This window comes from Meriones unguiculatus, chromosome 7, assembly GCF_030254825.1.
Source record: "Meriones unguiculatus strain TT.TT164.6M chromosome 7, Bangor_MerUng_6.1, whole genome shotgun sequence".
Taxonomy (NCBI): domain Eukaryota; kingdom Metazoa; phylum Chordata; class Mammalia; order Rodentia; family Muridae; genus Meriones; species Meriones unguiculatus.
In genome coordinates, this window is record NC_083355.1 from 42263372 (window position 1) to 42277983 (window position 14612).

Consider the following 14612-nt stretch of genomic DNA (forward strand, 5'->3'; position numbering starts at 1 on the left):
GAGAATTTAATGGGATCCATTTATTATCCCATAAAAATTAATGAGTTTATTCTGGAGGTTTCCTGGCCCCTTTCAAGTTTTAATAAGGGATTAGTGAGGGCCTGGCTCTGCAGACCCCTATTATCCCAGAGTCTGAGGGAGGGAAGGGGCCCTGTGCTTCAGAGAGCATGGATACCCCTAGTCCTGACAGAGTGGTGGCTCAGCTCTGCCTCTGTACCAGGTAGCAGGTAGAAGTTGGCAGGCCCACAGGGCCCTGAAGTCTGGCTCTAAAAGCTGATTCCACGCTTACCCCTTACCCCTCACCCCCACAGTACCCAGCCTCCGAATAGGTTCAATGCTGTGTATCTGCGTGTGCTGGCAGGAAAGGCAATAAAACCCCCATACTACACATTCGGGAACTGAGACGGGATAGGGTTTTCTGTTTATTTATTTGCTTGTTTATTTTAGTTTTGCAAGACAGGGTTTCTCTGTGTAGCCCTGGCTATCCTGGACTCATTTTGTAAACCAGGCTGGCCTTGAGTTCACAGAGCTCTGCCTGCCTCTGCCTTCCAAGTGCTGGGATTAGAGGCGTGTGCCACCACCACCTAGCTGGGATGTGGTTTTTCTAAGGTTACAAGAGCCAGATACACACTTCCTGTTGTGGTCTAGGGCCAACAGCTGGGACTGATAACAGGTGCCATTCACTGCTTTCCTCGCCGCTTACCTATACTGTGACTATACTGTCTGCTCCTCCTCTGTCCAGCGACATTTGTGTCATTATCCCAAGAAATGGGCACTCGGGGAGCCCAGAGGGGTTAAGTAAGCCACTCATGATCACACAGAGACCTGGGATTAGAACCCGCAGGGTAGCGCTGTTGGCTGCTCTCACTGAGCCTCCTATCTCCCCAGCAGTCTGGGTGCTGTTATAGTAGGGCATCTGTGTGGGGAATCCTGCAGCTTGTCGTGACAGGGGAGGCTTGGTGGTGTCCTGGAGGGGTAGTATTTTGAGGTAGGCACGGAAAAAGAGATTTTTACATCAGAGCAGGTACCTTCTCTAATACCCCACTTGCTCCCGTTGGTCCATCCTCCTGCTGTGCTTTCTCTATCCTGTCTCTTCCCATCCTTCCAGGTCCAATTCCTGTCTCCTCTTTGGATGGCCATCTCTGCCTGGCTGTCCTCTGACCTCCCAGGATACTTTTTGATGGGCCTTGAGTAAATGATTAGTATGTACTCTAGCATGGATACAGACAGCATCATCTCTCTCCCTAGGTAACTCTGCCCACAGATGTTGGAGCACCCAGTGCCTCCTAAGTGACCAGGAGCAGCTACTGACATCTTTCAATATCTTCAGGTTGTCTTACTGCCGACGAAGGGACAACATGGGGTTGGGGGAGAGGAGAGGTAGTGGCACAAACCAGGAGTCAGGCCAACCTCACCATGATCTTGCCCCTTAATAGGTGAGGCCCGGTGCTGATGTCCAAACCACTTTGCCAAACCAAACCTCCACATCCTGTCAGTAAAGCAGAGAAGGGTTTAGGGGTGCTGACTATTCTTTCTAGAACACTGTGAACCATGAAGGGCTTAGTGTCTGGAAGTATCACAAACTACTGTTTATCTAGCATTTGCCACGTGCCCAGTGACATGCTGAGTACTTTGCCAGAGTTAGCTCGCTGAACATCACATGGTTCTGTCAGTTAGGGATGTAATCACCCCACTGTACAGTTGATGGAACAGAACCAGGGACGCACAGTCCCCAAGATTATCCGTTTGGACATAGGGTGCCTAGCCCTCAAGCAGTACTTTTTGCGATTGATTTTTTTTTTCTATAATAGAGATGTTTTAAAGATTTTTTTAAAAGATTTATTTATTTATTATTTGGTGTATATGTTTGTCTGCGTGTACGTATATACACCACATTGAATTTGAGGCTCGCAGAGGCCAGAAGAGGGTGCCAGATCCTCCTAGAACTGGAATAATAGGCGATCGTTAGCTGCCGTGTGGGTCCCTCTGTGAGGGCAGAGACTGCTGAGCCATCTCTCCAGCCCCAGGTTGCTGGCAGCTTGATGGGAAATTCTCAGGGCTGGATTTAAGGGGATTTTGACTTTATGGCAGGGACATTTGGCCTCCTGTGATCCAACCGAGGCGGGCCCAGGCATATATGTGAGTCACAGACCTCCACCAGAGCCATCTTCCCTTCAGAACTGCTGGCTGCTCTTCATGCTTGGAATCTTTATTTCACGTTTTCCGGATGAAGAACTGGAGGCTGAGAGGCAATGTGGATGGACCACCCTACTTCTTAGGAGGGTAAAATGGCCAGGAAGGATCTGCCTGTCTCACAGCTGCTCCTGCATTGGTGGTCGCTTTGTTGCTAGTACATGTGCATGAGGAATAGACATGTGTTCATCTGGTAGCACGGGTGCTTGTGTGTGTGTGTCTGTGTGTACGTGTGTGTGTGGTGTGTGCATCTCTCTGTGTGTGTGTGTAAGTCTAAATACATGCACAGGCCACTAGTCATTACCATTTGTCCTTGCTTATGAATATCACACCCTAAAACCTTAAGCTCAGAAAGATGCTAGGACACAGCAAAAGGGGATATTGTTCCCACAAAGGCTGCTGTGGCCCCTTATTTTAACTGTCCCTTCCTGGAACCCTAACCTGACCTATCCTGGCGATGAGATAGGGAGAGGGAGGGGACGAGGCAGCTCTGGGCTGTGGTCAGGCCAGCCCTTTTCTCTCCCTTCCCTCCTGTGAGGCTGTGATCAGGTGCCCAGGGTGGAAGGAGCTCCCTGCTAACTGCCACGTTCTGTGCTTTCCAATTTAAAATCTAATATGGTCTCGCCACTGCAGAGCTGGGGGCTGGAGAGGTGATTAATGAGGCCTGTGCTACAGCGTCACCTGCTGCGTTCTACACCTTCCCCTGCGGCCTGGTGTCCCCCCTCCCGTCTGCCTGCCGGGCCCGGGGGACCTGGAGGCCAGAGCCCTGCCTGCTCACTAGCGCTTCCTGGGGCTGAGGCCTTAGAGCACTGCACTGAGAAGTAGGGGCTGTTGAATTGGTCCCTGCCCCTGGGGCAGAATGCAAGCAGTGGAGGAGCCTCTTTCTTTGCCCTTACCAGTCTAATCTACTGTTTCTCACCTTGACTGAATTGCAGCAAACAAAGCAGGGTCTAGGTAGACATGGAGGCTGGGTGTCCTCGCCTCGTGGTGGGGTTTCACCCCCTCCATCTACCTGCTACCCCAACCCCCTTCTGCCTGGGGTGTTAGGCAGGAGACAAAGGAGCTGTCTGCAGGTCCCAAGGCAGAGATAGAGCAGAGGGGCAGAAGGGCATGGCTCTGAGCTGGGTGTTCCCTCCTCTAGAGCCGGCCCAGTCATTACCAAACCATTGGCAGCAGCAAAGACCGTATTTCTCTGAGTGGCAAACCTTGGAAATGTCAGCCGGGGCAGGAAGTCTGCAGAGGCAGGAACCGTGTTCTCCCTGGAACCAGCGGCTGGACCATCTCAGCCAGCCCAGAGGTAAAGCTAGGGGACAGTGATTGATCAAGAAAGGAACAGCCATTTCCCCCCTCCCCCAGGTTCTGCCTCCTCCCCAACTCCAGACACCAACCACGGATGGTCCATTCCAGCCACAAGGCCAGCAAAGCAGAGTCACAGGGTGACAGGGCTGGAGAGCAGCAACCTTCCTAGGCCCTAGAGCAGGGTCTCTGAGCTGCTGCCCTTCCTAGCTCCTATCCCATTGTTCAATAGCCAACTCCTCTGAGGCCATTCCCCCCACATTTGTCCACCTCTGGGAAGGATCTCTAGTGTCCATGGCGCCAATGAAGGAACTTACTTTGTGCATGAGGGCCGAAGTCACGCCCCTAACCCAGTCACCTTTGCTGCATCTGGCCGAACAGGGATTCAGAAACTGCAGATGAGGACGATCCCCAGGATTCCCTGGTTCGAAATGCTGAGTTGGGCTCAGACACCTCCCTTCTCTGGTTGAAAGACAGTGTCTGCTCTTAGCTGTGAAGGCCTTGTCGGAGCCCTGGCTCTAGTGTCGCTGTACCTTGACCACTGATGGGCTGTGAGGCTTTGAGCTTGCCCTGCCTTCTCTGGGCCAGCCTGATTTTTCTCAGCACTTGGTTCCTGATTTCTTCAGAAGTCTTTAGGTGGAAGGGACAGTTACAACTTGTCTGTTGTTGGTGCCCAACTCTAGGAGTTGATAGAGCCTCCTGGTAGGCACAGTGGTCCGGAGCCCATCTCCTTGTATCTAACTCTTGGTCAGTATTAGCTGAGCATCAGGAGTTAGGATATGTGTGCACATCAGTGAGAGTGTATGCTATACATGTGCATATGCTTGTTTTGTGTGTACTCCTGTTATGAACATGCGTGCATGGGTCTATGCAAATGCCAAAGCATGTATACATGTGAGTGGCACACATGAATTATATGTGTGGACCTGTGGCATGTTTGGGCACATGTGTGCATACATGTGGAGGGCTCAGGTGGGGTTGGAGGACCCTACAGTTTCTGGGTATCTGCTGTGCTCAGGCTCTGGGTCACTCACTGTTCACTCAAACTATGTGGTGACTCCCATCCTACAGGTGCGGAAGCCCCTCAGAGCTGACCTGTGGGAGGTGCTGTACCTGGGAGGTGGGCCTAGGACCCTGAGATCAAGAGGGAAGGATAGATACAGAAACAAAAGGCTTCTGAGAGCGAAGACAGGCTGTGCCCAGAAGTAGGCCTCTCTGAGGGAGCTGGGGCTGCCTCCCTTTTCTGGTTCATCGGTTCAGCTCCTGAAACCGTTTTGTTCTGTGTGCTCCCAGCTGAGACTAGCTTCCAGGGCCAATGGAAATAGCGATGGGGGTGAATGCTTCTTCCTTTTGGGTTTGGAGATAATGATTTGATAGTGGCCTGTGAGCCTTAGCTTGGGCCTGAAACCCCTCCACGAAGTGCAAGATATCAGAGGCCCCTAGATGGGTAGCTTCAGTGGGCATGCCTCCCCTCTATCTGCTTCTTAACATTTCAGCACCCCTCTCCACCTTTCCCAGCTCCTGAGGGGGCTGCCAGCAGCTCCACCTTACTTCCAGATGACCCCGGGAAAAGTCACTGGAGAGTGAAGCTTTATCTTTGCGGACTTGGTAGGGGGTGCGGGAGCAGAAGGGGGGTAGCCGCGAGGGAACTTTACTTGACTCGTGGCCACATGCCACCTGTGGACTAGCCCAGGCTATTTTTTTGCCACTGTGTTTTTGTGGGACTGAGGGAAGGGACCTCAACTTCTGAGCCCATGGGTCTATGCAAATGCCAGTCTGTGAGGTTCTCCAGGCTCACCCTGTTCCTCCACTTCCACAGAAATCTTCAGCTGGGGAAAGGAGAGGTGAAGAGTCTCTAAAAATAGCAGCATCTATGAGCTTCCTTGAGGGGTCAGTGGAGCCCAGGATCGGGGAGGAGGAGAGTGGAGTGGGCTGATGGGAAGGGGGCCAGAGCTGAGGTGTGATGTACTCATTCCATAGGCCACTGCCCCAGAATGCACAGACAGGGAAAGGTGGACAAGCTAGGCAGGCATGCACAGCCAGGGCTACCTGCGTGTCTAGGCTGTTTCTCCCCCAGAATCTTAAGGTTGCTTTGCATACTGGGGTTGTTACAACCCCATCCCCCATCCCTCCTATCCCAACCTTGCTTTGACCTCCAAATACTCTGTTGAGCTGGATGGATGGACACCTCTATCGCTTCAAGATGCCCCTATCTCTTCAAGTGTCTGTTGCTTCAAGCCCAGAGCAGGGAAGGCCAAGGGAGTGCCAGAGTCAGCATGGGATTACAGGCACAGCAAGGCTTATATTTAGGAAGCAGCCAGTAGTCAGGGCTTTTTCTTAGCCTGGGCTGTAGGCACAGAGGGACGGGAGATAAGGAACCAGAAAAAGTAGGGTAGAATAGGGCTCTGCTACAGGACAGGTACAGGACAGGCAGAGCAGGAGGAAGGAGAAAGAGATCTAGGTGAATAAATGTTCCAGGGAGCTCCTTCTGCGTGCCCCTCTGGATACCTCCTTCACACTTTTGCCTGGATGTCGGTACTTTGATCCTCAAAATGTGACTCTCTTCCAGTTTCTTTAGCCAGCCACAAAGTAGGGTGTCTTGAAAGGAGGGAGACTGCCAGCTGTTGGACCAGCTGTTTCAAATCACCAGCACGTCTCCTGTCTGAATATAAATAATGTCTGCGACAATGTCGGCAGAGCAGTGTGCCAGGTGAAGACCCTTAAAAGGTCCACAAACCCAGGCTGTCTCTCTGAGACTGACTCTCATCTTGCAGACCTTGAGCTGATGATCACTTCTGACCTAATAGCTCAGCCCTGGCCTAAATTCCTGGGTCATCAGGTCCAGGCCCTCCAAGTGACTGCCTGACCCCCTCTTGGAGCCTTGTATCTCCCTGGCTATTGGAGAAGCTCTCTTCAAATAGAGCTTCTAGTTTCTTCTGAGCCCTTACCCTCTCTGATTTCCTTTGGTTCTGTGATTCTGTGCCTGTGCCGTCTACAAAAGAGGTGAGATAGAATCTGGAACCACGAATTCCCACTGGCACAGGGAGGTGACATGATTTACCCAAGGTCACCTAGGCACCCGGAGCCAGCACAAGGTTTAAACTGGGGGTGGGAGGAGGTCCTGACTCCCTGATTAGCTTCTTCTTTGCTGTTGGAATTTTTCCTGATATGCAGTGTGGCTCCCCACACTGCCTGATTCTCCAGGCTCCAAGGACTCCCTAGGCACCTGCTGGCTTGTGGGACCCTGGCCAGACACTCAGCAGGTGGCTGCTTGGGGGACAAAGAAGCTGGTGATCGGCTGCAGAGCTGGGAGGGAGGAAGGAGCAGGAAGAAGCTGAGGGGGGAGCAGTGTAGATGAATCTGGCCTGAGAATGGGGAGAGCAGGAGGAAAACAGCTCAGTGGTTTGGGGGCTTTCTGCTGAGCTTCCCTAAATTCTGTCCTTCCTGCCTGATGGGAGGGAGGGGCTTGATTGTAAAGAGGACAGCCTTTAGGGAGGGGACAAAAGGGTTGAAGGGGACGTAATGAGGTTATAACCAGGGGATGGCCATTCTGGTTTAGCCCTTGGGGATGCACTTTGGGGGTGGTTACCCACAATTTGGATTATGTTATTTGTTTTAGTGACAAGCCTGTTATAGGGATTTTTACCCAGACCCAGCAGAGATGGGCCGTTTCCATTATGGTTTGGCCTAGGGACCTCAGAGACATTCTGAGATATTCTTACAGAATATGGTGAGTTCCTGCTCCATGTGAGAAACTGAGGTACAGAAGAATTCCTGGTCGGGAATCATACGTCCTGAAGTCCAGGGTATTTGGATCCTGTAGGTGGCATGTGTCATACCTAGTTCATTCAATTATTATCAGAGGAGAAGAAAAAAATCAGAAGTCTCCGGAGAGATAGAGAGATATCAGGAGCGGATTATTATTATTATTATTTTCGATTTTCTTTTTTAATTATTTTTTAAGATTTTATTTATTTATTATATATAGTGTTCTGCCTGCATGTACACCTGCGCACCAGAAGAGGGCACCAGATCTCATTTAGATGGTTGTGAGCCACCATGTGGTTGCGGGGGAAATTGAACTCAGGATCTTTGGAAAAGCAACCTCTGAGCCATCTCTGAACCATCTCTCCAGCCCCTTTCTTTTGGGTTTTCAAGACAGGGTTTCTCTGTGTAGCCGAGGCTGTCCTGGAACTCACTCTGTAGAACGAGCTGGCCTTGAACTCACAGAGATCCACCTGCTTCTGCCGCCTGAGTACTGGGATTAACGGCGTGGGCCACCACCACGTGGCTGCTGATCTTATTAATGACATAGCTTATCTCTAAACTAAATTCCTTTACTCAGGGCTTGTGTTATGGTCTTGCTTTTGATAGGTGCTGCATAGTGGGACGGTTGAGTGTGTGTGAACAGCTGAGTTCTTGACGGGTAGGATTTGCTGGGTGATCAGGAAGGGGGAGGCGGGAGAACGGAAACCGACAGGAGAGAATGGCATTCTATAAAGGCAGGACCAGTTAAGGTTCATATGTGGTCTAGGCTTTAGCTAGCATCCTCACCAAATCTCCTCCCCTCCTTCCCACGCTTACTCAGTCTCTGCTCATCTCCTGGCAGAGCCCCTTGTTCTTGCTGGGCTCAGCCAGGACCTCCCACCTCACCCCTTCTCTTCCTGCCAGACACCCTGCCAGCAAGGCTGCGGGCTCTGCAGCCAGAGCCGGGGATTGTTGTTGGAGACGTGGCAGGTTTGTTTGCTCCCAAGCCCTCCGAGAAATCTCAACAATCAATGGCCAACAACACTCTGCCTGCAGCTGCAGCATCGATCTTCTCTTCGAAGGGCTGGCGGCTGGACAGCAGGTAGGTACTTGGGAGGAAGCTTAGGCCTTCCATCTTGAGCCTGGGCCTTGATAGAGGCTGAGGGGGTGAGATAATCCAAGAGGCCAACACAGGTGGGACCGGTTCTCTCATTTACCAAGGCCTCCAAAGGGCAGAAGTCACCAAAGACCATTGATCTTTGGACCGAGATGTTTTAGTCCTTTGCTGTTAAGAATAGAGTATGATAAAATGTCTGTAACTTGCCACAGTAAAGACTGAGAGTAGACATCACCAGGCAAGCAACTGCCAAGGCCAGAAATGTGATAGAAGAAAGTTACAGAGTGTTTATGTCTTGAGCCTGTCAGATAATATGAGCTGGAATTTGGCCTATGAAAGGCAGGTAATAGCTTCCATTTCATGGAAATGATATGAGGGGCAATGGGAAATGTATACAAAGCACTTAGAGAACTTGCCGTATATTTGGTCCTCATAAGCATTTGCTGTTATTATTGCTGCTTATATTATTTGAGCAGTGTGTTCTGGGTTCCTATCTGCCTATATTACCACTCTTCCTAGGCTGAAGGAGACAGAGTGCTGGCTGATGCAAGACTTTGCAAAATAGGCAGGCACTAGAGAGACAGCCCAGGGTAAGCGACTTGGTCTTTTCCAAACTCAGTTTTCCCTTCTGTAAAGTGGGGGTAGCATCCTCCTAAGGTGAACATTAAATAGAAAAGGAGTAGAAAACGCTTGGTAAGTGAAGCCTTGGCCTCTGTGGCTAAGGGTGTTCTCTGGGCCTGCCCTCCCATTTCAAACCATGTTTGTTCAATGAGCAAATGAATTATGCACTGAATTGTTGGATGGCTGTACCCCAACACTTGCTTTCTGTAGGAGCAAGAAAGGTTTGTGGACCTGCGTTGCTCTCTAGATTCTTCTTAGGCATTCACTGCCCCATTCAAGGGCACATCTGATCTCAGAGCTCCCTATTGGTCTCTCCAGACTGTGTGATGATGGTTTCTGAAGCTTGAACGGATGAGCGCACTCCAGAGCTTCAGTCGTTAATTTCCTATAAGGCTTCCGCCTCAGCCAGACATGAGCTGTAGGAGGGGATCTGGAAGGCTGGGCCCTGCGCTCTCCTGTGCTGATTTCTACCCGTGCAATTCTTACAAATTTCTTAACATGCATTTAATGTGTGCCACATGCTAGGCCCTGGGCCACTGGGGACACAAGCTGTGGTGGCACTAAGGGATGACTGAGAAAAAGCTTTATCGTATTAAGAATGGCCACCAGCACCCCCCACCCCCAAAGCACCTAAGGCTGATGGCATGACAGCTTAATTTGTAGAAGGAAAAAAAAAACCTAAGTAAAGGCTGTAATTTACAGGCAGAATAATTGGCCAACTGTTAGGAAAGGGGGAAAAATCTCAACATACAATCTATGTAAAAATAGTGTGCTTGCTACGCAAACTCAGCTTTGAGATTCAGTCCCAGCTGCCCGGGCCCCATCATTCCATTCTAACCAGGCAGCTGACCCCTCAGTTTCTCCTAAATAGGCATTCTGGAGTTGCCAAAGATACGGGGGTAAGTAAGACAGACGTACTGTCCTCTTTTCTGGGTTGTTTTCAAGCAACCAGGAAAAAGCTCCTGATCCCACAGTCTGGGGACCAGATGGGGGACCAAACAGACAGCGGGGCGTGCATGAGTCCTCTGACCAGGCTGGAAGACAGGCCATAGAGCAGATGCCTCTTGCCAGTTGCTCAAGTGCCAGTCAAGCCATACTTGAAGCCTAAAGTAGAATAACCAGGGGGAGCTGAGGAGGAGGGAAAAAAACCAACCAAACAAAAACAGGTGGAAGGAACATCAAGAGCCCAAAAGCTATTGAGAACATCAGCTGAAAAATTGATGCTGAGATTCCTTTGACCTGCCTGGATTAGTCATCTTTCCGGAATGATGTTGCTCCCTGTTGGAACTGGCTTTGGAGACTTCATAGCACCTGCTTTCTACCTCCCGGCTGTGGACTAGGGCTGGCAACTTTTCCTCTTCTAGGTGACTCTTGTTTATAGAGCTCAGCCTCTCACAGGTGAAAATCCAAGCTTGGCAGCCGGTGGTGAGTTTCACGCACCCTTATAACGAAGACCTCCAGAGAGTGGAGGTCTAGTGAAGCCAAAGACATGGTGGGCTGAGCTCTTCACCATCTGGGCTGATAGCTTCCTTTACTGAAGTTACACCTATTGTTCTCATTTCTGACCATGGAGGTTGGAGGGTAGAATAATGAACGCTGAGAGCTCTGCCCAATGTGTGTGTGGGTACAGGATCCCTGAGCTGAGACCTATCTGGAAGAAGGGCTTGGCTGGGTCTAGGAGAGGTGGAGAGAAGGACTGGAGGGAGCGGGAGTGCCTGGGACTGCGTGAGAGACAGGGTGAGGAGGTAGCCTTTCGGACAGGCGCCTTTGTCAGGCACCATGGAGGGGCACGGAAGCTCAGTTTCTAATTAAGCCCAGTCCCATTGTCTTTTTGCTCCCCATTAGTGCCCCACTGCACCCCCAAGGCATTTTAAGCAGCCACCCTGCTGAGGAGACTGGGATGGCCGCCAGGGCCTGCCAAGCTTGATTCACTCAGGCCCGTGAGGGGCAAAAAGCCAACTCCGACTTCTCTTCAGCTCTGGATGGTCTCCTCAGAAACCCAGCAGAGGTTCCCCGCTTGCCACGTCCTCCTCTGGGGCTCTGAGCAGAATCCATGCTATCTTCCACAGACTCTTATCCCCAGCGAGAGTCCTGATCCTGAAGAGCCAGGCTACAGAGCCGGGAGTGAGAAAGCTCCTGGTTCCACCCCTGGACTCAGCGGCACACCCTCAGAGGCCAGCACAACCGGAGCTCCACCTCCAAGCACCGATTAGCATTTTAGGTTAAGTCAGTCCCTCAGTTAACCCTTGCAGCAGTGAGGATCCTGATAGCCAAGTCCTCCTCCTCCCCACTACACCCCAGTTTCTGGCATAATAAGCAACTGAGGCTTGCTGTTTCTGGCCTTCCCCCTTTTTTTATTTACCACGCTCTCAAGAGAGCTTAGAGAAATGAGATGGAGCCCTGGGTCCAAGGTCACATAACTACCAAGGTAGCTTCTAAACTTGGAGACCTAATCCCACCCCAGGCCTGGCTGCTTTTACCTTCACAATCTCCCCAGGCCACACTCGCACACGCAGAGTTTAATTAACTTTATTGATATTCAGAAATTAAGAGAATGACTAAAGGTAATTGCTCATTAAAAATCATTAAACTGACACAGCAGGCCTAGGCAGGCACAGCTCCCGCGGACTGTCTTCTCCCCCACTGTGGCAGGACTTCCCTGGCACTTCCCGTGGGTTGGAGAATGCCCCATAGTCTGTGATGCCTGTCATACCTGGAACCAATTACATCTAAGAGGCTGCAAAAGAAAGAGGGAATTGAGCCCACGGGGCGGGGCACCATCCATCTGTCTCCTTGGGGTTCAGGGCCACTACTGAAGGTTGAAGGTTTAGACTGCGGCTGACTGCATCCCAGTCCCTTTTGTGAGCAGAGCTCTGAGGTCTCCTGGGCTGCCAGGCTGCAGGGGTGAGTCCTCTGGCTGAAAGACATACAGCCTAAAGGCCTTTACTTCTCAAATCACTTGCTTACTACAGTCCAGGAACCCCCAGATAGCCAGGTGAGCTCCCTCCCAAACGAGAGGCCTCAGAGCCCTAATGACTAACTTTCCGTTTACAGTGAAGAGGTAGGAGCCTCCTGACCACCCAGCTCTAGGTCCAGGCTTTCCCACACGCCAGGCCTGCCCCTGCTTCCAAATGCTCTCCTTCTACCTATAACACCCATACAAAGACAATCCCACAGCACCGGAGAATCTAATGAATCACGGAGGGACACTGGCTGGGGACACAGATTTCTAGCCAGAGGGGGTAAATTCCTCCCAGCACGAGCCTCCACACCTCCAGCCTGGGCTGGACTGGCAGCCATAGCAGCTTTCTTCCTGGAGACCTGTGGTCTTTCTCCAACATGCAGGAGACTACACCCTGGCTGGCGGAGGCTACACCCGCACTGAGGAATTGTCACCCCAACACTCAGGGCTCCTGAGTGCAGACATCCTGGGACCTGCAGAGCCCAGATCACACCCTCAGACAAGGACTCCCATCACCAGGGAAGAGACACAAACTCTGCTCCAGGGAAGGAGCCAGAACAGTAGCCAGACCCCATACAAAGCCCTGAAATGCAGAGAGATGTCTTTAGATTCCTGGCCCCGGAGATGGATTTCTCTCATCCCTTCCCTTCGCTGGAGTGGGGCATGTGAAATTCCTTCCTCCTTCCAGCAAGGTGAACATACAATTCCAAGTTTTTCCTAGCCTTAGGAGGAGCCAGTGTGGGCAGCCAGGTGGGCTGGGCAAAGACATGGTCTACTCGTGGGTAGAGCTAGAGGTTCAAAGATGTGCTCTCCTGCCATCTGGGCAGGAGAACAGCTGCTTGGTGCCAGCCCGGCCCCAGACAGCCCTAGCCTGGCTGATCTGACCTCCAAACTCTAGTCCTAGGAAGATGGAGCCCGAAGGTTACAAACTCGCCTTCCTCCCTCGTCCACAGCAGACGCTAGGAACTATAACCATATGGCGAGGGACTTCGAGTGTCAAGTCCAAGTGCGATTTCGCGGACCCCACCAGGCGGCCAGTAAAAGTCAGAGAACGACCTGAGCGTTTGTAGACTCCGAGACCGCCTGCTTCAGGTTGGGCTTGCGTCCTTCCTGCTTCCCCACTCATCTTTCCCCCAAACCCCCCTGCCGCCTTCTCCAAGGCCAAGCTTTTCCTGACCGAGACCAATGAAGTTGGGACCTGGCGTTCTGGAGCTGGGGCAAGAGCTGAGCTCCGCCAGTCAGCCTGCAGCTCCGGGGTCGATAGGACCGGGCAGGAAGGTAGACCCGGAGGAAGGCAGCGCTCCGGGCGTGTGGGCGTGTGTGTGCGTGCGTGTGTGTGTGTGTGTGTGTGTCTGTGTGTGTGTGTGTGTGTGTGTGTGTGTGTGCAAGAAAAGAATTCCGGGGAGGGCAGCCAGTCCCAGGACTTCAGTTGCTGCAGCCCAGAGAAGGGCGAGCCCAGAGGGCTCCCGGGGTCCCCGAATGTCTCCCCAAGAATTGTGCTCTAGGTTCGGATTCTGACAAGACAGAGAGAGGTGAGAGATGTCCCGGTCCAGGGTCCCGCCACCTCCCGACCCGATTCGTCTGCAGTGAGGTTGCGAGGGGCCCCAGAATACGCGGCAAAGTCGAGCGAAGTTTGGAGAGCGGCGGGGAAGGCGAAGCGGCGAGCTGCGGGTTGGACTGTCCGGACTCTGCGCCCGCGCCCTCCCCCCGCCCCCCCGCGAGGCGCCCGGGCGCCCCTCGACGCCCGGAGAGGAGCGAGGCAGCGCGCGGGCGAGCGCGTGTGTGCGGGGAGGGGGTGGCGTGATGAATTGCAGCAGAGAAATCCCATTAGATCCGGGGAGATGATTAAAGGCGAGGTCTCGGCCGGGCGCGGACGGCGGGAGCCGCGGCCGCTTCCCGCCCGGGGAGCCCGCGCCCCGCCCGGCGGGGTCGGCGCCGGGGACAGCGCAGCCGGCGGGACGCGGTGCTCGGGGAAGACGGCGGGACGCGCAGAGCGAGGCGCCGGGAGGGTCCCGCTCTCCCGCCCCTGGGGGTGGGCGCCCGCCCCCGTCCGGTGGCCGGACGCTCGGGTCCCTTACCGTGAGCCGGGAGCGCCAGCAGCGAGGGCAGGAGCAGCAGGGCTGCTAGGCGCATGGTGCCGCTGGCGGCCGCGCCCCGGATCGGGGCCGCGGCTGGGGGGCCGGGGACTCGGAGAGACGTGGGCGCAGGGGGGGCAGAGCCGGTCCCGGAGAGAGCCGCGGGGCCGCCGCCGCCGCCGCCAGCGCCTGACAGAATCAGCACCACGGCCAGCGCCTGGCGTCGGCGCCGGGGATCGCCGCGCGGGGCTGGGGGCGGGGGCGCGGGAGGAGCGGCTTACCGTAAAGTCTCAAGCAAAGGCGCAGAGGACCCAGAGGCAAGAGCACAGGCTTTCAAAGCCACCGCCAGCCCTGGAGAAAGGACTGCCCTGCCAACGTGGCACACAACCTCTCCACCCCCCGCCCTCCGGAGCTGCCCACACCCAGCCAAGCTTGTCACCCTCTCCCGGGTTAGCAGCCTACAAAGGTGTGATGCTCTAATCGGATTCTTCTTCGTTAGAGAGAACAACCCCTCTTCTCACCTCTCTCCGCCCCATCCTGGTACCTGAGAGCTCCGAGGGCGACCTGGGAAGAGGCACACCAGCGAGGCAGCTGGTGAGCC

The 14612-nt window shown here is 53.4% G+C and overlaps 1 protein-coding gene across 2 annotated transcripts in view; it reads right to left on the reverse strand.

The window, feature by feature from the left end:
* Sez6 (seizure related 6 homolog) overlaps positions 1-14293 on the reverse strand; it is a 43755-nt gene extending 29462 nt beyond the window's left edge. The window contains exon 1 of one of the 2 annotated variants that reach the window (XM_060387223.1): positions 14015-14293. In XM_060387223.1, the coding sequence (XP_060243206.1) occupies positions 14015-14069 (55 nt within the window). In that variant the 5' untranslated portion in view covers positions 14070-14293. The remainder of the gene's footprint in view (positions 1-14014) is intronic. The other variant, XM_021630466.2, reaches the window with a different exon arrangement.
* Between the last annotated feature and the right edge of the window lie 319 nt (positions 14294-14612).